The 17,842-nt window shown below is 47.8% G+C and overlaps 9 protein-coding genes across 9 annotated transcripts; 4 read left to right on the top strand and 5 right to left on the bottom strand.

Annotated features, from left to right (window-relative positions):
• Positions 1-511: 511 nt before the first annotated feature.
• N7520_010180 (FAD-binding oxidoreductase) lies at positions 512-2,676 on the bottom strand (the record flags this gene model as incomplete). The annotated part of the gene is made up of 4 exons (XM_057144114.1): positions 512-946; positions 1,012-1,159; positions 1,225-1,678; positions 1,737-2,676. The coding sequence occupies 4 exons, from the start codon at positions 2,674-2,676 to the stop codon at positions 512-514; spliced, it is 1,977 nt and encodes a 658-aa protein (XP_056993402.1).
• Positions 2,677-3,587: 911 nt separating this feature from the next.
• Positions 3,588-4,988, top strand: N7520_010181 (uncharacterized protein; the record flags this gene model as incomplete). The annotated part of the gene is made up of 6 exons (XM_057144115.1): positions 3,588-3,711; positions 3,777-3,802; positions 3,856-3,892; positions 3,949-4,034; positions 4,105-4,475; positions 4,523-4,988. The coding sequence occupies 6 exons, from the start codon at positions 3,588-3,590 to the stop codon at positions 4,986-4,988; spliced, it is 1,110 nt and encodes a 369-aa protein (XP_056993403.1).
• A 1,782-nt stretch (positions 4,989-6,770) lies between these two features.
• Positions 6,771-7,752, top strand: N7520_010182 (fumarylacetoacetate hydrolase family protein; the record flags this gene model as incomplete). Its single annotated transcript, XM_057144116.1, has 3 exons — positions 6,771-6,959; positions 7,022-7,391; positions 7,448-7,752. The coding sequence occupies 3 exons, from the start codon at positions 6,771-6,773 to the stop codon at positions 7,750-7,752; spliced, it is 864 nt and encodes a 287-aa protein (XP_056993404.1).
• Positions 7,753-8,223: 471 nt separating this feature from the next.
• N7520_010183 (uncharacterized protein) lies at positions 8,224-8,976 on the bottom strand (the record flags this gene model as incomplete). The annotated part of the gene is made up of 2 exons (XM_057144117.1): positions 8,224-8,703; positions 8,752-8,976. 2 exons carry the CDS (start codon positions 8,974-8,976, stop codon positions 8,224-8,226), a joined length of 705 nt encoding a protein of 234 aa, XP_056993405.1.
• A 56-nt stretch (positions 8,977-9,032) lies between these two features.
• Positions 9,033-9,470, bottom strand: N7520_010184 (uncharacterized protein; the record flags this gene model as incomplete). Its single annotated transcript, XM_057144118.1, has 3 exons — positions 9,033-9,184; positions 9,236-9,419; positions 9,468-9,470. The coding sequence occupies 3 exons, from the start codon at positions 9,468-9,470 to the stop codon at positions 9,033-9,035; spliced, it is 339 nt and encodes a 112-aa protein (XP_056993406.1).
• A 446-nt stretch (positions 9,471-9,916) lies between these two features.
• Positions 9,917-12,083, top strand: N7520_010185 (uncharacterized protein; the record flags this gene model as incomplete). The annotated part of the gene is made up of 5 exons (XM_057144119.1): positions 9,917-10,142; positions 10,193-10,613; positions 10,665-10,982; positions 11,037-11,179; positions 11,245-12,083. 5 exons carry the CDS (start codon positions 9,917-9,919, stop codon positions 12,081-12,083), a joined length of 1,947 nt encoding a protein of 648 aa, XP_056993407.1.
• Positions 12,084-12,225: 142 nt separating this feature from the next.
• Positions 12,226-14,832, bottom strand: N7520_010186 (C2H2-type zinc finger protein; the record flags this gene model as incomplete). The annotated part of the gene is made up of 7 exons (XM_057144120.1): positions 12,226-13,165; positions 13,224-13,345; positions 13,396-13,446; positions 13,494-13,583; positions 13,633-13,833; positions 13,884-14,652; positions 14,681-14,832. The coding sequence occupies 7 exons, from the start codon at positions 14,830-14,832 to the stop codon at positions 12,226-12,228; spliced, it is 2,325 nt and encodes a 774-aa protein (XP_056993408.1).
• A 440-nt stretch (positions 14,833-15,272) lies between these two features.
• On the top strand, positions 15,273-17,066 carry N7520_010187 (uncharacterized protein; the record flags this gene model as incomplete). The annotated part of the gene is made up of 5 exons (XM_057144121.1): positions 15,273-15,352; positions 15,400-15,461; positions 15,523-15,916; positions 15,965-16,024; positions 16,085-17,066. The coding sequence occupies 5 exons, from the start codon at positions 15,273-15,275 to the stop codon at positions 17,064-17,066; spliced, it is 1,578 nt and encodes a 525-aa protein (XP_056993409.1).
• A 283-nt stretch (positions 17,067-17,349) lies between these two features.
• On the bottom strand, positions 17,350-17,598 carry N7520_010188 (uncharacterized protein; the record flags this gene model as incomplete). The annotated part of the gene is made up of 2 exons (XM_057144122.1): positions 17,350-17,486; positions 17,535-17,598. 2 exons carry the CDS (start codon positions 17,596-17,598, stop codon positions 17,350-17,352), a joined length of 201 nt encoding a protein of 66 aa, XP_056993410.1.
• Positions 17,599-17,842: the final 244 nt, after the last annotated feature.

A 17,842-nucleotide genomic window follows, 5' to 3' on the forward strand; every position in this document is an offset into this window, starting at 1 on the left:
ACACACACACTCTCTCTCTCTCTCTCTCTCTTTCTTATCCATCCCTTCCAGGATACAGATCCTGATCATTTCTTCTGTATTCCGGCTACTACGATGTGGCCCTTTCTTTTTCTGCCCGACAGGAGGGTCCACATGTCCACATGAACTGATGTCTCTGGGAACTTTGCGGATTCCAATAAAACAATCAGGTGGATATGCGGACCATCCCCAGAGCTTCTACCGGTGGAGGATATTTGGGGAATAGGATAGGTTGCTTTATCTTCAAGTCTTTGAGCCTTGGTGTACCGTCACCATTTTGACGGACCATAGCAGTAGCCGTTGTAACAGTATTTATTTTACACCTCAGTCCTTAACAAACCGTGCAATCAATGACCTTCCATTATGGCTGTATATGAAGCATCATTAAAGCCAGGTCCTCCGCATGCCTCAGCAACCTATCGCCGCTGCTCTTATGTACATACTGCAATCTAGATCATCCCCAAAAATATATATATACAAAGGTGGCCCTAAATTAAGACGACTTGGGGCACAGTCGCCCGTTGTTGTTCCACGAATAGGGAAGGGGATCAGTAGTCTGAACCTCCCAGTCCTCGGCGCCGACAGCAGTAAGAGCGAAAAAAAGACCAGTGGGGTCATACTTCTGCTTTAGTGAGTAGAGACGTGGGTAGTTGGTACCGTAGAAAGCTTGCTGTTGATTTGGCTCCAGGAGATCTGCTTCACTCATGTAGGCGCCGGAGTCGGGAGCAATCTGGCGAAGTACATCCATCCACTCTGTCACGAAGAGCGAGGAACTCTCAATTACATCCCAGGTGCTGGTGAAGTTCCACTCAGAGCCCACAATGATATGGGTCATTGTGTCACGCCATGCAGGCAGCACGGAGTTATCCTTTGGTGGTTCGACGGCAATACCGGTACCACTGATATGGAAACCGGCAAGGAAGAGACCCTATAATGTGCCAGATATTAGATTAATGCAGGTGAGGAGCCCTGATGCAAAGATAGATAACGTACCTTGTCCACAGCGTCCTTATAGGCTGTCAAGGTCTGGTTGCGGAGATCATCGCTTTGGAAGACGCTACGGGGGAGTAGTCGGGAAGCAGTCTTGACGATGTCAGTTCCGACATATTCTTGTGGAAAAGCCTCCACCCAAGCATCGTGGCTGAAAACCGTGATTAGCTGAGGAGTGAAAATGAAACTTCGGGAAGATGGAGGTTGCAAACGCACAAGTTGTCTGCATGGTTATACCACGGAGTGTAGGTGACATTCAAGTTGTTAAGGGCATTGAACCATGGAGCAATAAGAGCCTTGGTCTCTGCGATAGTCATGTTCGGCGCAACGAATGATTCCATCCGGAAGTAATAGTCGGTATCACCAGCATAGGCCGTGCCAATTTCAGCTGAGTCTGCGCCAATGTAGTAGTAACCATATGTACCAGCATCAACAAAGGCTTCGAAGTTGTCCAGGTATGACCGAACCGCAGCCCAGAAAGCGTCCGGGCCAGGAGTATCACTGACGGTGAAGTTAAACGTCACCGTAGTGGTCTCCAGCTTGGGCAGAGCCTTGACAACCAGAGAGGTGACAACACCGATGGTACTACCACCTCCACCACGGAGCATCCAGAAAACATCCGAGTTCTCGGTAGAGCTAGCAGTGATGAAGCGACCATCCGCAAGAACGACTAGATATGGTCAATTAAAAGTTCCTGCAGGGATACAACGAGATATTAGGCAACTTACCTTGCATTGATAGAACCTGATCGGCTGCCATGCCGTACAAACTGGATAGGGGAGAGTGGCCACCACCAGCTGTATAGCCACCACCCAGACCAACGGTTACCGCCTCTCCACCGACAACTGAGTGGCCAACGCTCTTGGCAAACTCATACGCTTCCCAAACTTGGACACCAGAGCCAAATTTGATTGCCGGGCCAACATAGCCATTAGGGGCCCTGTAGGTTGGTAGGTACTCCTTGTCCTTGAGGTAGTGGGTCCAGATGCTTAGAGCCCCCTTTCCAGCGGCCTTACCGTTGAAGTCATGGCCGGTGTTCTTCACCACCAAACGCAGGTTCAAGTTCCGGGCGAAGTTGACTGCCAGCTGGATCTGTGCCACGGTGGAGATATTCACCGCGTACGCAGGGTAGGCGCCTTGCTTGCAGGTGGAGGTATAATTATACGGCGATGGAAGACAAGTACGACCTTCATACAACGGCAACATGATTGATGTAGGGTCATTCATGTGCAAGTCTGAGTCAAGCCAGTCCGCTGTAATGCTCGCACACTTGGTGGCATTGTACTCTGGCCATTCTGGATAGCAGTAGGCCGCCAAAGGAACAGTCTTGATCAGGCTGCCGCCGAGAAGCACATCAAAGACATCCCAAATAAGCTTTGCTGGCCACAGCAAATCACCAGGCATCGGCTTGCAATGGTGCTGAGCACTTCGTTTAACCATGGTGGTGCTCGAATTGGTGGTGTTGGCAAAATCAAACATGCCAGCAACAGTCTGGTTCTGCAAGGCCTTAGAGACATCACTGAGTGCACCCTCGGTCAGCTGCAGTGACTCATATGGGAACAGCCCTGAAGAAGTAACCGCGCTTTGTGCTGCCGTGAGTGATGCAGTGGACAGCGCCTGGGCGAGCGACACGCCAGCCACGAGAGCCAATCCACTCACACACTTCATTGTGAGAGGTGACAAAAATTGTACAAAATAGAAATAAAAGAAGGAAGGACACTTGACTCTGCAGTATGGAGTAAATATCAAAGGAACTTTCTCAACCCCTGTCAAAAACGTGGCAAAGCACATGGGAAGGATCGCTACTTAAATCTAGCGCCATGCACGGTACCGCACCGGCGATGCGATGCCAACCCCTGATTGTAATTTCTGGCAGAAGCGACCAGATTTCTCAATAGTCAAAAGGAGTCGTTAACGACTCCTCCCGAATCTACCTAACATTGGATGGTGTTTGGTGGAGTAAACGACCGCCGCATATTTAGCGCTGCATTAGTTGATGTCGCTAACGGGCCGATTTAGATTAACCATGCGTCACAAAAGTACGATGTCTCACTTTTCCTTTTCCATGAGTTGACTTTGCGTCCAATGAGAAATTGTGGATGAAAAATTGAATAACCCGAATTTTATCTCAATTGGAAAGGATCATGTCGGTCAACGCGTCATAACAATCATATTTTGCAGTTGTGGTACTATCTATCGAGACATTCCGTCCAATGTTCTCAACGCTAGTCTATAGACCACAAGTCGGCTCCGACGGCCTGGAAATTGGCACTACTCAAGCAGCATAGCAATGACTTCTCCCACTCGTGGTCCACCTGTGGTCCTGTATTTTAGCGTAGGGGATGCGGCCGATCGAGGACAACTACCATTCCGAGCGTTCTCCGAATTTGACTTAACCTTTTCAGGGTCACAGAGCTAGACCAGAAGCCAAAATATGCCGCCAAAAAATCCTCCTGTAAATTAGGGTCAAAATCGGCAGTGCTGTAGGGAGCTCATATTTACTGGTTGAGGTCTCTGTCCACAAAGATAAACTAAGATCCAACCTCTGTCACAGAGAACTAGGATATGCAGCCAGAGAAATGGGCTCCGGTGACAACTTACAGCCGCAGGCTATTGGCCTAATCTTTGGGTTTCCAGCCCTTGCAACCGTTGCTGTCGCCTTGCGGGTTTACAGCCGGACCCTAACAAGGTCTTTTGGCGCAGGTCAGTCTGATATCCTGCTAGGATTGACATTATCTTCCAAGGTTTACACATCTAACACTGAATAGATGACTGGGTTATCTATATCGCACTGGTGAGTTCTCCAAGCACGCAAACCGTGGGTCCGGACGATTGACATATCGTTAGATCTTGTATTGGGCGGAGACTTATACATCCTACAAAGGTAGGATCTGCACACACGTTCGTCGATATTGGTCTAGAAGGCTCATCATATCTCAGTCATTATTTACACCTACATCGGATACAACGTCTGGGATATCCCTGAAGACTATCCGGCCGTCCTTGGTAACAAGTATGCATATGCGGTGAGTGGAAGGGATCTTCATTACTTATGCTTGGAAACAGGGACTACGGCTGATATTTTCAACACAATAGACCGAGCTCATTTATAACCCTATTCTGGCTCTCGTCAAGACCTCCATCCTCATTTTCCTGCTACGTCTGACGGGGCAGAAAAAGCTGGTGCGCCAGGCCATCTGGGGATTGCTAATCTTCAATGGCACCGCTGCTGTCGCCACATTCCTTGTGACGGTCTTTCACTGTGTGCCAATCGCCTCTAACTGGAACTCAACCGCATATCCTGACGCCAAATGCATGAACTTTGCCAACTTCGTCACTGGCACGGCTTCGGTCTCCATCTTCACTGATGTACTCGCCTTGATACTGCCTACCTGGATTGTATATGAGCTCCAGATGCAATGGAACCAGAAGTTAATGCTGATCGGAATATTATCATTTGGTCTGTTGTGAGTTATCACGGCCCCTTGAGTCGGATCCATGCTAAGTGACGTAGAACCGTTGCAGCAGGCATTATTCGTGTTATCCTCCTTGACCAGTACGATCGCCATTTCCCCAAGAACTATACCCATACAGTCCTCTTCTGCGTATCCACAATCGAGGTCGGCCTAGCGTTTGTGGCCGCCTGTGCTCCCTCGTTCAAACCCCTGATTGCGCGACTTCTCCCACGACTGTGGGGCGGCTCATCCCGAAGCGGCCGGTACCACAACGGTTCCACCGGCCGCAGCGGTCGGGCCCGAAGCTACAACCTCGAGCAAATGTCAAATTTTACCCGGCGCACCCAGGATCAGAATATTACAGTCGTCGAGGCCGGAGGAGATGAGTCAAGTTACAGCCCCACCGAGACTAACAACAAAAATATCATAACTATGACCACACAGATGGAGGTTACTTGGGACCACCGGCCTCCTAGGGAGGAACAGCATACTAGCAGTACTGAAAGCCTGGTCCATGCAAAGTAGCAGGTGGTCGGCGGTACAGATCGGAGAGATTTGGAAATGTCACATGTATATTACCTATCCGCAAGAATCAAATGTATTGGAGTACTCTCTTTTCGCCCTAGAGATTTATCTAATGAAATTGATTATTTGATTCATCAGTGGATTGAATGAATTAGCGCCTGCAATTAACAATTTCTGTGAAACCATCTGATCATTTGAATGTGTCAACGCGCGATTAATTCAGGAATTAGCGTTGTTCTTAGCGCCAGATCCGGGCTCTGCCGTCCCTACTGTTGTAAAATTTCCGAGAATTACCCTGAATACGGACCCGAACCCGAGCCCGACACATAGGCAACATCGCGATGGCGTTTTGAAAAACCTTAGAAGCTTGAAGTACTGATCTCCAACAAGGTGATATCTGTACTGGGGGTATATTATCTACTTCTAAGATTGATCGTCTTCCAGATCTACCCCATGGAATGGTTGATGTACCTTGTTTGATGTACCTTGTTTTAGTTTTGTCAAACAAGCTAGGAGCGGAAGGTTATTCCGCGAGTCCGAAATCTGGGCTATGTAACTGTGTAGTTAACTGACTACAGTAGGCCCACTTTGTGGAGCGTGGAGTATGATTTCGAACCTCGGTTCTGATCTCGTGCGGAATTGCTCAATTGAGGTTTTGACTAGTACTTACCAGCACAATATCACCACACAGACTGAATATAGTGCTTTGTTTTTCTCTTAACGCGCTGAAGATACACCCGTAAGGATACTTCGCCAAGACATTAATTTAAATGCCCCTTAGGCAGCTTGTTACTGACTGGGCGATCATGATTGGCTGAAAACAGAACGCGTTGACTCGCCGAAATCGGATCCGGCCCATATCAATTTACAAATATTGGAATGTCCCTGCCACTCCTGAGTCCTAGCAAAACAAAGATCACTCCATTTCCCTATTGACGCAGAACATCGAGAGGCGAAAGAAAGATGCAGGCGAAGCAGCCGATACAAAAATGTAGGCATACGTGAAATGAGCCAGTCAGTCTTACTGGAAAGGAAACTTTGCGGGTGTGAATGACCAAAAAGGATTGGAACACTAGCTAGTCCCAATTCGGATAAAGGACCTAGCTGATCATTGAAAGCCCGAATCATCAGGCAACAGAAGTTACTGCCTGAGAACCCAGGCTTCAATAACTGTCATGTACTCGCATCGCTCGCCATTCCTTTTTATCTCCCCTCACGCAAATCTACTAGTAGAATTACTGAGCTAAATGAAATATACCATCAAGAATTGACTTTGAAGTAGCGGTTGTTTTCTGACCTAAAAGTGAAAGTTAAGTGTTGTCGAAACTCTCACAGTGACTGCAACACCTGACCATTTCGATGGAATCCTGAGTTTAGTGATGGAATACATTCCGGTAGCATCGGAACGGTTCCGCTGCTTATGGAATCTCTTACAGAAATAGCGGGGGGTGAATCCAGTTTCCATGATTGAGAGAACAAGGTCCCACAAATGAGACCTCAATATGGGCAATGGATCACCGTTGCCTAGTCTCACCATCTCGCCTTCTCTGTTTTCCTTTAGTCCCTCCACCACAACTCAATGGGTCTACGTGTATGTTCAGAATTACTCAGCTGCCGGTTCTCCCCTCTCCGTATTTCCGTAGGTCCCACATGTCCCGCATCCCCACGACCCACACGCCCCCAGTTCCATTGATGACCTCTAATCCGAAAGTCATATTTCAAGTACTAGTTTCCTTACAATTCTGTTTTCAATCGAGCTATTGAGCTTTCATATCCTCTAAAATGCCTTCCTGGACCCATCTTGTTCGTTTCGTCGCCGTCGAGGACAGTCAGGTCCACCTCGGTCAATTAGTCGACACGACTCGCGATGTTGGACGTGATAGTGTCGACGGAGTGGAGATTCCTGTCAAGGTCATTGATGGTACTATATTTGATGGCCGTGTGACTGAGGAAGTCATGCATGTGAAGCAGGTACGTGTTCTGGCATCGTTTTCCAGTCATCCTTCTCATGTACTGACCTGAGATTATCACAGCTGCTTGCGCCTGTTACACCTGAGCAGTGTAGCTACATCCGTTGCCTGGGTCTTAACTACATGGACCACGCACAGGAAGCCAACCTGCCCCTCCCCAAAGCCCCAATTCTTTTCACCAAGCCCCGCACTGCCCTCGCTGGCCCCTACCCCGCCACAATCAACATCCCGAAGTGTGCACAGGATGGAACCAGTGATTACGAAGCTGAGCTCTGCCTGGTCATTGGAAAGTCTGGCAGGGATATTCCAGAAGATGAAGCTCTAGACTATGTCCTGGGCTATACGGCATCCAACGATGTCTCTGCCCGCACCATGCAGATGATTACAGCACAATGGTCATTCTCCAAGGGTCTCGATGGAAGCTGTCCCATCGGTAAGGATAACATGATGATTGACATGCTCAGTTGCTAATATGAGTCGCATTAATAGGTCCAGTCCTTGTGGCACCCTCCGCGATCAAAGATCCCCAAGGCCTGTCAATCAAAGCCATTCACAACGGGGCTACTGTCCAGGATGGAAATTCTAAGGATATGATCTTCAACATAAAGAAGCAGATCTCCTATCTCTCTCAGGGTACCACACTTGAGGCAGGGACACTGTTTTTGACAGGAACGCCCGCTGGAATTGGATACTTCCGGGAGCCGAGAGTCGTTCTCAAGGACGGTGATGAGATCTCTGTGAAGATCGATCAGATCGGTACTCTCATTAACAAGGTCCGCTATGAAGCTCGGTAGATTTCTGGGTTATAAAATTCTTTAAATAGACATGAATGAATTTACTATCCCTCCTGCATAGTTCGATATAATAGCATGGTATGAAGGACTAGGTCGTGTTGAAAGAAAGTTTTGCTAAGATGTAGGCCTGCGCCCAAGCTGTCACACGAAATGCCTTGTAATGTGTTTTGTCTCTGTCCCGCGATTTCGCCCTACCGCACATTTTAAAATCCCTGTTGCATATTTTATTTGCCGTTGAGTCATGATATATTCTTCGCGGCCTGTTGTATATAAGGTTGAGGTTGAGCATGGTTTAACTCCTGGAAAATAACAGGTCGGGAAAACTATGCGTAATATATTCATGTATGGATTAACAAAATCCAGAGCGAGTGCTAGTACAAAACTATCTAGGTAAGTTTCCTGTTACATGTCCGAAAGGGATATTTTCGTTGGAAAATCTCAATTGCTTAATATATGCTATACGTAAGTGCATCACTTCAAGAACCAAGATGGCACCTCGGGCCCCCAAACCGCCAAAGACTCATCGCCAGCAGGGCCATAACCTATCGGAGTTTGGTCATTCACCAAATCTCCATCGGCGTAATGTTCAATCATATTTCCCGTGGTATCCCACCAGTAATCGAAAATTTGACTTCCAAGAATATGGCGGCCAACACCCCAGACAGACTTGTAGTTCTTTTGTGCGAGCCATTGGTGGCCGAGCTTCTGTGTATCGAAGTCATGGACCTCGAACGAGCAGTGGTGCACGTGTGATGTTGGGTTAGAGCTCATGAAGAATGAATGGTGGTCAACGTGCTTGTCGCCGCGGTCGATATGCGCAAATAGAGCGACGTTTCTTTTGGCTCCATCCACCTCGACATAGAGGAAGTCTGTGGGGACTATGTTGAAGTTCTTTGTATAGAATCCAACCAGGTCTTCGAACTTTGTGGTGCAGACGCCATAGTGACCAAGCTAGAACTATCAGTACGGAGAGCGTGCATAAAGACGGACATAGCGCACCTTGTGAACTGCCGCCGGACCGGGCTGGAACCGCTGGAACTTGCGGACTCTTGGCTTCTCAGTCTCAAAGTTTATCTCGAGCTTCTTAGGATATACACCAGGAGTTGCAGGTATCTGTCCATAGAACAAGTTTATCGGAAATCCTTCAGGATCGGTCAAGGTCACCATCTGGCCTCCACCCGGAGCATCTGTCAACTCTTGAATCTTGCTTGCTGTTGGTAGCATGGTTGCCCTATGAATGATCAACATTGTATTCAAAGTTTATGTTTCTCTCTTATTACTCACTTCACCAAGTCCTGATACGACTCAACTTCAAAGGCGCCACCCAGAAACTTTTTCGGTCCTTTCTTCGCGTAGTAGACATAGGGGTCCACTCCATATCCCCGATACCAAACTTCTTCATCGCTTTTCTTTGCAATGGTCATTCCAAAGTCTGTCTATAAATTAATGGGAGATTTAAATCAAATTGAACAATCTAGCTTACCTTCAAGAAAAACAGTAATTTCGTCGAGATCAGGGTGTTGATAGCGCATATGTGCCAGTTTCACTAAACGAATCTGCTCGTCCGTTTTGATTCCACATCTCTCACGCCATCTATGCACACCTTCAGACTCGGGTCCGATCGCGATGATATCCTCGATGGAAGCACCGTGGTTGGCTTGGATTGTCTGCGATAGATCAGTACTGTGGTTGACCGAGCAAGACTCAATACACACCATATCGATTGTCTCTTTTACTCTCGTCAGTCGATATTGTGTCTTGAAACTATTATGACAAAAGAAAAATCCGAGATGATTTCCCACATTCCCTTTTACGTTCTCATTGCCTTTCCAAGGCTGTGGATTCTTCCCCACAACAGCCCGCAAACCAGCCCCGCATTCCGTCATCCCCGCATAACTCCCTTTCCCACCTTCTTCCCGCCCCGTGGGACCTACCCCGGTTTCCAAGTCTTCGTTCCATCCGGAGTTACGGATGACGGATATGCGAACCAATCGAAGGCTTACGTGCGGCACATTCAAAGTAATTAGGATCGTCCCGCCATATTTCAACGGTACGACGTACACGATTCGCTGATATTTCATCCAGAGGTCAAGCTCTTTTAAAGCGATATTTGCCCGACAGCCTGACAACTTGAACGCAATTTTCGATATAAAATCAGGGAAGGATGACCGACTGTGAGTATGAGACTACAGATGTCGTTATCTGTGGCTGTGGGCCAACCGGGGCTATGTTGTCTGCATACCTTGGGCGGATGTCACTTCCACACATCGTGATTGAGAAGGAGGCGGAAATCACAACAGATCCCCGTGGTATTGCACTTGACGAGGATGGCATTCGGATGCTGCAAGGGATTGGCATTTATGATCAATTATATTCCGAAATTGGGACTTGTGAGAATACTTTTTGACTTTGTTCACGCTCTTGGCTAAACAAAAATCAGGCATGGGCAAGTTCAAGTTTGTTGGAGGGACAGATCAGGTTCTTGACAAGAAAACCTTTCTAGAGATGGATTACGGAACGGTTCGCTCCCTTGACCTTCCTCATAATTCTTCCACGCTCATGTTGTTTCTGCAGACTGAGGGCGGCACTGGTCACGTTGGATTCATCTGCCACAAACAACCAGTTCTTGAGAAACATTTGAGGGCCGCAATGAATTCAACAGGCTTCTGCCAGCTCAGGACAAATTCCACCATTGTTGATATATACGAGGAGGGAGATTATGTATATTCACGCTATCTCGATGACCAAGGTAATACACACAACGTGAAGTCTCGCTTCCTTGTAGGCGCGGATGGGAAGACGGGGTTCACCAGAAAAAACTTTCTCGAGCCTTTGGGTATCCGCATGGAACAGGCACATCAGTAAGTTATGTTTTTGGATCTCCCAATTTATCGTAACTAAGCACCAGGCAGATCCTTCTACGATGAAACATGGGTAGCACTGAACTGGGAAATCTCCCTACCCACGGAGAAGACACATCCCGAATTTCCCCTCTGGAAGTTGGGGTACGACCCGCAACAGGTTTATGACCTCTTTTTCCCAGAGAACTTCCGTTTCATCTGCAATCCAGAACGACCAGCCGTATGTGGTCGATTTGGGCTACCGTCTGATAGACTTTGGCGCTTTGAATTTGTGGTTCTTGCTGGTGAAGATGGAGAGCAAATGTCCACACCTGAGAGCATTCATAAAGTCGTTTTCCCCTACATCACTCACCCTGGGACACGATATGGGTAAGCGAAAGGTCTTTTTGATCGATGAAGGTGATATTCACTGACCCTGGGTAGCCTACTACAGGACATCCAGTTCCCGAAAGACTGCATCCACGTCCTCCGGTCAAGACCCTTCCGCTTCTCTGCACGCAGCTGCAATAAATGGGCATATGGACGCGTAGCTCTGTGTGGAGATGCAGCACATGTGTTTCCCCCTTGTGAGTTTGCTTTATTCTTCTTTCATTCTCTTGAATCAAGATCTCAAGCTGACATTATGTTCTAGTTGGTGGCCAGGGAATTGCCTCGGGTTTCCGCGATGCCGTCTCACTAGCCTGGCGTCTTGTCCACCTCTGCCGTCGAGATTCCTCGACCATGCCAAGCAATCACGAAGAAGTCCTTTCAGGTTGGTATATCGAACGTAAGCAGCAGCTAGAGCGGTCTCTCGCGTCGACGATCGAGAATGGAAAGTTTGTGACAGAAAGCAATCCTATCAAAATCTTCCTCCGCGATTGGTCTCTGTTCTTCATGCATTTCGTTCCTAGCTGGAGAAGGAATCTCAGACTCGGTCGCAGGAAAGAAGGACTGGTACAGTACCAGTACACACCGGGCCTTCCTTTTGACCCAAGTCACAAGGGGGGAATCTGTCTCCCGCAGGTTTATTTGAAGCTTGCTGATGGATCAAAGGGCGTATTCTTTTCGGACGATATTATTTTTGGAGAAGGGAAAGAAGGGAATTTCCAATTGCTGGTTTATCTGGACAGCCAGGATGGACTGGCTGCTGCTCAGGAGGCAACTTCTTGTATTGACGAGCTTTCAAAGGGGGTAATTCATTCCGCTGAGATCACATATCTGATCGAAAATATCCGCATCGACGCAGAGGCTGTGGCGAAGTCGGGTCCTCGATCAATTTACTGTCTGGCTAGCGCTGAGGAGTTTGCTGGATCGCCTTTGTGTCTTGGTCGACCAAGACCGGAGTACTATGATCCACTTTGGCTTGCGCGGGCACTTGAAGGGAATAAGTTTGCCTTAATTCGTCCTGATCGTTTTGTCTATGCTGCTTGCAACGAGGTTTCTGAGCTTCGAAACGTGGTTTCTGAGGCTGTGGAATATCTGCATCAATAAATTTAGTTCGTTGACGTTGGCATTAAGTATTTATGCTTATATTCCATCTAGAGACCATTTTCAAGTAGTTTTGAATACGGAATTCAATTTTTGAAGAACTCATAATCTTAGATCATAGCATTGAACCCGTTTTTAAAAACCATCATGTTGTATGCCTCTCGTCTTTGGGAAGCAGCAAATTCAAAATCGAGCCCATCAGCTGCGAAATACCCCAATGACCAACTCTTGACAATAAATCCAACAGCCCAGAGAAAGTACTTGACTCGGAAGTCGTAGGCCGCAGGACCTTAAAACCGTGTGCCTCGAAAAGCAGTCTCTGGCAATTAACGCCGATTCTCTGCAATGCAGAAAATTGCAAGCTCTGCCGCAAGTCCGCCGTATCCGTGCCAAAGCGAGTATAGCAGAACCAAATCAAAGCTGCACGAAATAGGATTCGCGGGACATGCATCGGGGGCTCCGTTCCGATATTCTCCCTCTCAAGCTCACGGAGAATAAGTGCGGCATGGAGCGCGCAGCATCGACCGTCTGGGGATGAGGCCCATGAACGGGCGTACTCTACGTGATTCTCTGCCTCCGTTAAGCCTTCTTTGCCGATTACAAGTTCTAATCGGCTTATGTCAGCATAAAGAGAGAAAAAGATCGAGTGCCATAGAACGGGAAGGCAGTATGGATCCGTCGTGTTTTCTCTACTAGGCCTGATGTGCGATGTATGGAAGTTCACCAAGGCATTCTCCAAGGACTTTTGTTGGGCTGGGCCATCGGTATTCTTCACTTCAATGGCCGACGCGGCAAGCTCTTCCAGCTCGAGATAGGTATGAAAGCCACTTCTCAAAGTGCCAGTCACAGGTACAGTGACCCCATTGGCTGTCACTCCCGGGCGGTACAAGGAAGTCTCGTGGATATCAGGGTTCGAACCCGTGGAGTGGATCATTATCTTTTGTCTCCAGTCCTCAACTGTTGTTATATCCCAGAGGTCATCGTCGCATAATGCTGGGAGCTTTCCCGATGTATGTCGCAGATACGGATCCGTCAGAAACAGCTCTGAGATCTCGACATCATGCACATGAATTCCCACAAGTAGTCTTGCGAACGTGAAGTTAGTACCTGATATTTGTACCTTATTTTTGATCTTCCACTCACCGGTTCTGTTCTTCGGCCTGAATCCACCTCTTCCAAGCTTTCTCTGGGGCATCGAGTATTTCACTCGAGCTTATATAGTCCGACGCTTTTTTACATATGAATGTCGTTGCTCTCCTAGCCCACTAGTAGATTCGTTAGCACAGTTTCGCATTGACAGTTCCGCATCACCTACTACAACCAAAGTGCCGTGAAATGTCTCCGCTGTAAGCAAATCCTTTTTTCTCTGAGTTGATCAGCTTCTGACTTGCTCAAAAAATTGAAATTCCTCACTCCCGAAAGTAATCCAAACGTCTGCCCAATGAGAGCTGCCTGGATCATGGCAATCGTCTCCGGCCCTTGCTTTGAAAAGTGTCTCTCCCACTAAATCAAGTCAGTTTCAGAATCAATCAAGCTAGCAGTCGTGACAAACCGATGACAGTATTGCCTTGTTGAGTGTCTCAAAGATTTTCACCCCTTGAGATGCAGCATGTGAGGATCCCACAAACAAACTTCCAATGGAACAAATAGATAGCAAGAGAAGTGAGCTTTTAGAGGACGGCCTGAAAGTTGGAGCATGCACAATGGGAAACACGCGGTGAAATTTGGTGAAGTACATTTGAACACAGAGATTCTAGTCTGTTTAGCTGAGAATTGGCTGGCCCGTCTAGATTGTCCACGTACCAAAAAATCAGTCGAGGGAAGCGGGAGAAATGGTATATGAGGCTGGAGCTTCGCGGCCAGGCTAGCTCGGTATGCTTCATCCACTCGTGTCGGGCCCATGCCGGTTTCTGGCGTGGTTTGCCCGGTTGGTGATGTGCCCATGAATGTGTACCAATGTGTTTGTACCAGTTCCTCGCGGGATGGCAGCATGTCTTCCACGAAGGGAGGAGGAGTATTGCCCAAGGGCTGGTGCCATTGATGATTGTCGTCTCCAGGAGGAAACCACTGGGCAGTTGACATGAAGATCTCTGAGTTGAGAGCAGTGAGATCAAAATCATCGTCTGCAAACCACGCCGGCATCTCGGTATTTGCGTTGGCAAACATCCATGAATCATCTTGTCGGGCAATATCCAGGCATGGATCTGGCCCAGTTAGATTGGACTGAGAGCCTGGGGTTGGGAATCCAGCAACTCTGTCCGGACGCACCTGAACCAGTTCTTCGACATTCGGAAGAAGCGTGGTCCGACGCAGTGCCGGGTTAGAAACCGAATACGACACCGATCGGAAATCCGAAGCCTTGGGATTGCTTGGTCCAATCGAGGACAATTGGTGTCGTGGAGTAGAAGATCCATGGATGTCTATTGAGTTCTGTCTGGGAGGGGATCTTTGCTCTGGTGCATTCAAGGCACCACATTCCGGGTTGTGGGCCGCACCGGTGTGGGGGCGAGATTCCTGATGGCATCTTGAATGTCGTAGAAGCGAATCACTAAAGAATTGGTTAGTGTCCAACCTGATTGAGGCCACACAAATTATCATACTGGCGACTGAATGCCTTTCTACAGATTGGGCAGGGAAATGGTTTCTCTCTTGTGTGAGTTCTCACATGACGTGCCAGGTGCTCATCCTTTGTAAAGGACTTGGAGCACCAGGAGCAGATACGTTGGCGACGACTCCGGAATCCTCCAGTCATGATGAAAAGGGGCTCCCAAGTCTCTTCAACATATGAAACAAATCGATCACTTTCTCATATGAGTGAGTCGTGTGTCGTGAGGTTCTGATTCCCATTCTGCCGCGTCCCACCGGCCGGATCTCCCGCGTCCCACCGGTTTGGTCCCGCATCATCTTCATCTTCAATCTCCATCTTCGTGGGGCCACCAATAAGAATGGATGCACAGTGGGACACTGTAATCCGGGGTCTGGGGTATGGGAAACTGAAATGGAAGATTAAAATCAATGTCTATCTTCGTGGGGCCACCAATAAGAATGGATGCTCAGTGGGACACTGTAATCCGGGGTCTGGGGTATGGGAAACTGAAATAGAAGTTAAAACTCGCCAGTCCCTATTCAAAAAGTGATTTACTCTCTTTTCCTGTTTCAATTCATTGACAAATGATCATCACAAACGTCGACATGGATCTTGTTCCAGGAACTGATATTATGAGAGAGGGGGAGGAGCTGGATCCGGGACATATATCACACCATGAGATTGTGTAAGTCACAGATTTCAACCTGATCATGTTCGTACTGACCCTGTCAGCCTCATCCCTCGCCCTTCAGATGACGCTCATGATCCCTTAAACTGGTCCAAGCCATGGAAGTGTGAGTAAACACACAAAATAATTACAATGTCAGATGCTAAACATATCCCCAAATCACGCAGACCTCGTCATTGCCGTGCAATTCCTTTTTTTATTTGTCTCGGTGGAGTCAGCGCTCTCCATGGGGCCAATGTTCCCCCTCTTCGCTGCCGAATTTAATCTCGATGACACAGAGTTGAGTCTGTTAACCGGGGCATGTGTCTTGGCTCTTGGCTTTTCCAACTTTCTCATTGTTCCCTGTTCAAACATATTCGGTCGCCGTCTTACAAGTCTCGTTTTCTGCTTGTTGGGCATTGCGTCCTGTATCTGGCAAGCTCTGGCTACTTCATATAGCAGTCTACTTGCCGCCCGCGTGGTCAATGGAGTTGCTACGGCAACTAGTGAGACGCTTCTGGTTCAGGTCGTTGGCGACATGCTTTTTCTTCATGAAAGAGGGCTTTGGACGGGTGTTTATTTGCAAGTCTTTCCCCATCGCCGTGATTATGTGCGCTAACATGCTACCAGCATGGGGTATTTCCTTGGTCTGTTTGTTGGGCCAATTATCTCCGGAAACATCGCCCAAAGGTACGCTATTGAGACTCAATCGTGGCCGCTGGTATTAATAAATTAACCCGGTTGTTGCAGATATGGCTGGCGTAGCTTTTTCTGGCTTTCTCTAGGACTGACTTGTTTCAACTTCATCACTCTCCTGGTCTGCTTCCCCGAGACCCGTTTCCACAGAAGTGCAGCGTCAGAGCACTCGGAATTTACAACCGGGACTTGCCCAAGTCCAACTGTCAAGGAAGGCGCCGAAGATGTTGAGTCGGAGCAACTCGAAATTGTTGAACAGGTCACTACCGCCGGTACGGGCCGACCATCAAAATCTCAGTTCAAACTCTGGAAAACCCCAGAGAACGAGTGGAAAGCCTTCCTTCTTCGGGATATCTTCTCGCCGTTCCGCCTGTTCCTCTTTCCGATCATTCTCTGGGCCGCCCTCAATGTCGCTGGCCCTGCAAATATCCTTCTCTTTTGGAACCTCACTGAGTCTTCCGTTCTCAGCGCACCTCCATATAATTTCTCTACGTCTAGTGTGGGATATGCAAACTTTGCTTTTGTCGTTGGAGGCCTGCTTGGTCTTGCTACCGCAGGTCCTTTCTCGGATTGGATTGCCGCGCGGTCTACACGCCGCAACAATGGCATTCGAGAGGCTGAAATGCGTTTGCCAGCTTTGATACCTTACTTTCTTTTCACGGTTGTCGGAGTCGTGATTGGAGGTGTGGGCTACGATCGGCTTTGGGATTGGCCTGTGGTCTTGATTGTCGGGTATGGCTTCAGTGGTCTTTGCGTGACGACTGTTCCCACCATTGCCATTGCTTATGCTGTCGACTGCTACAAACCCATTTCTGGGGAGATAATGGTCGTTGCTACTGTTATCAAGAATACTTGTGGGTTTGCCATGAGTTACTGGGTTATGCCGATGGCAACTCGAAGAGGGTTTTTGGAGCCCACAATGGTTGAATTTGCGCTGACTATTGGGCCTATGGTATTGGGAATACCGATTTATTTCTTTGGTAAGCATCTGCGTCAGCTAACAAGGAACTCCAGTGTGCATTCATATGTGAATTGATCGATTATATGAGGTACGAAGGACTGTAAAGCTTGATCGGGATTCAAGTACCTTAATTTGACTGTCTAGCTCTAATGTTAAGCATTTCGTTTTTCTTTTATGCGGTCACACGGGTCTGAACTGTCCATCCTATCCCTCTCTAGTGTGGACTAATACTCTCGTTTAGTATTCAAACAGAAGCAAATTCGAAGTAATTGATTTGACAATGTACTGGGTGGATCCCTTGGTGTGGACAAGAATAAGCTTTATGGCCGATATTAGGCGGGCGCCCAAGGCAAATAGGTCAAACATCAAGAGTAGTGCCAAGTCCTGACAGATTCTCTGGTTTGGGAGATGGCAGATTTCGGGGGCTGACCTGGTGTCTGAACAAACCTCTAGTGTAGTGAATTGGTGTGTAGTTTCTTGATGCTATTTCCGTTTCTATGGAAAGTTAGATAATGAAAAAAGAGCAAAAAAGAGATTGCGTACTGCAGGATTCGACGGCGCGACCTTCATCGTTGGGATTTCGACTCCATTTCATGAAGCTAAACATTGTCACGATCCACCACCATGGACCGCGTGACCAAGTACGCAATTATTACTAATATTTCGGGTATATATGTGTGTCAGCACCCATTAAACCATTAATACTATCCATGTTATGTTGGCACCTGCGAAATTCAAATTGCTACCCCAGACATCAGTTTGAAGTATATCTGATGATCGGGAGATATGCCTTCTTTCACTTCGAATCGAATATATCAGCAATATGGCAGGGCAAGGTATTTCATAGCATG

This window comes from Penicillium odoratum (assembly GCF_028828045.1).
Source record: "Penicillium odoratum strain IBT 22623 chromosome Unknown utg000006l_segment0_segment0, whole genome shotgun sequence".
In the NCBI taxonomy this organism is placed as follows: Eukaryota; Fungi; Ascomycota; class Eurotiomycetes; order Eurotiales; family Aspergillaceae; genus Penicillium; species Penicillium odoratum.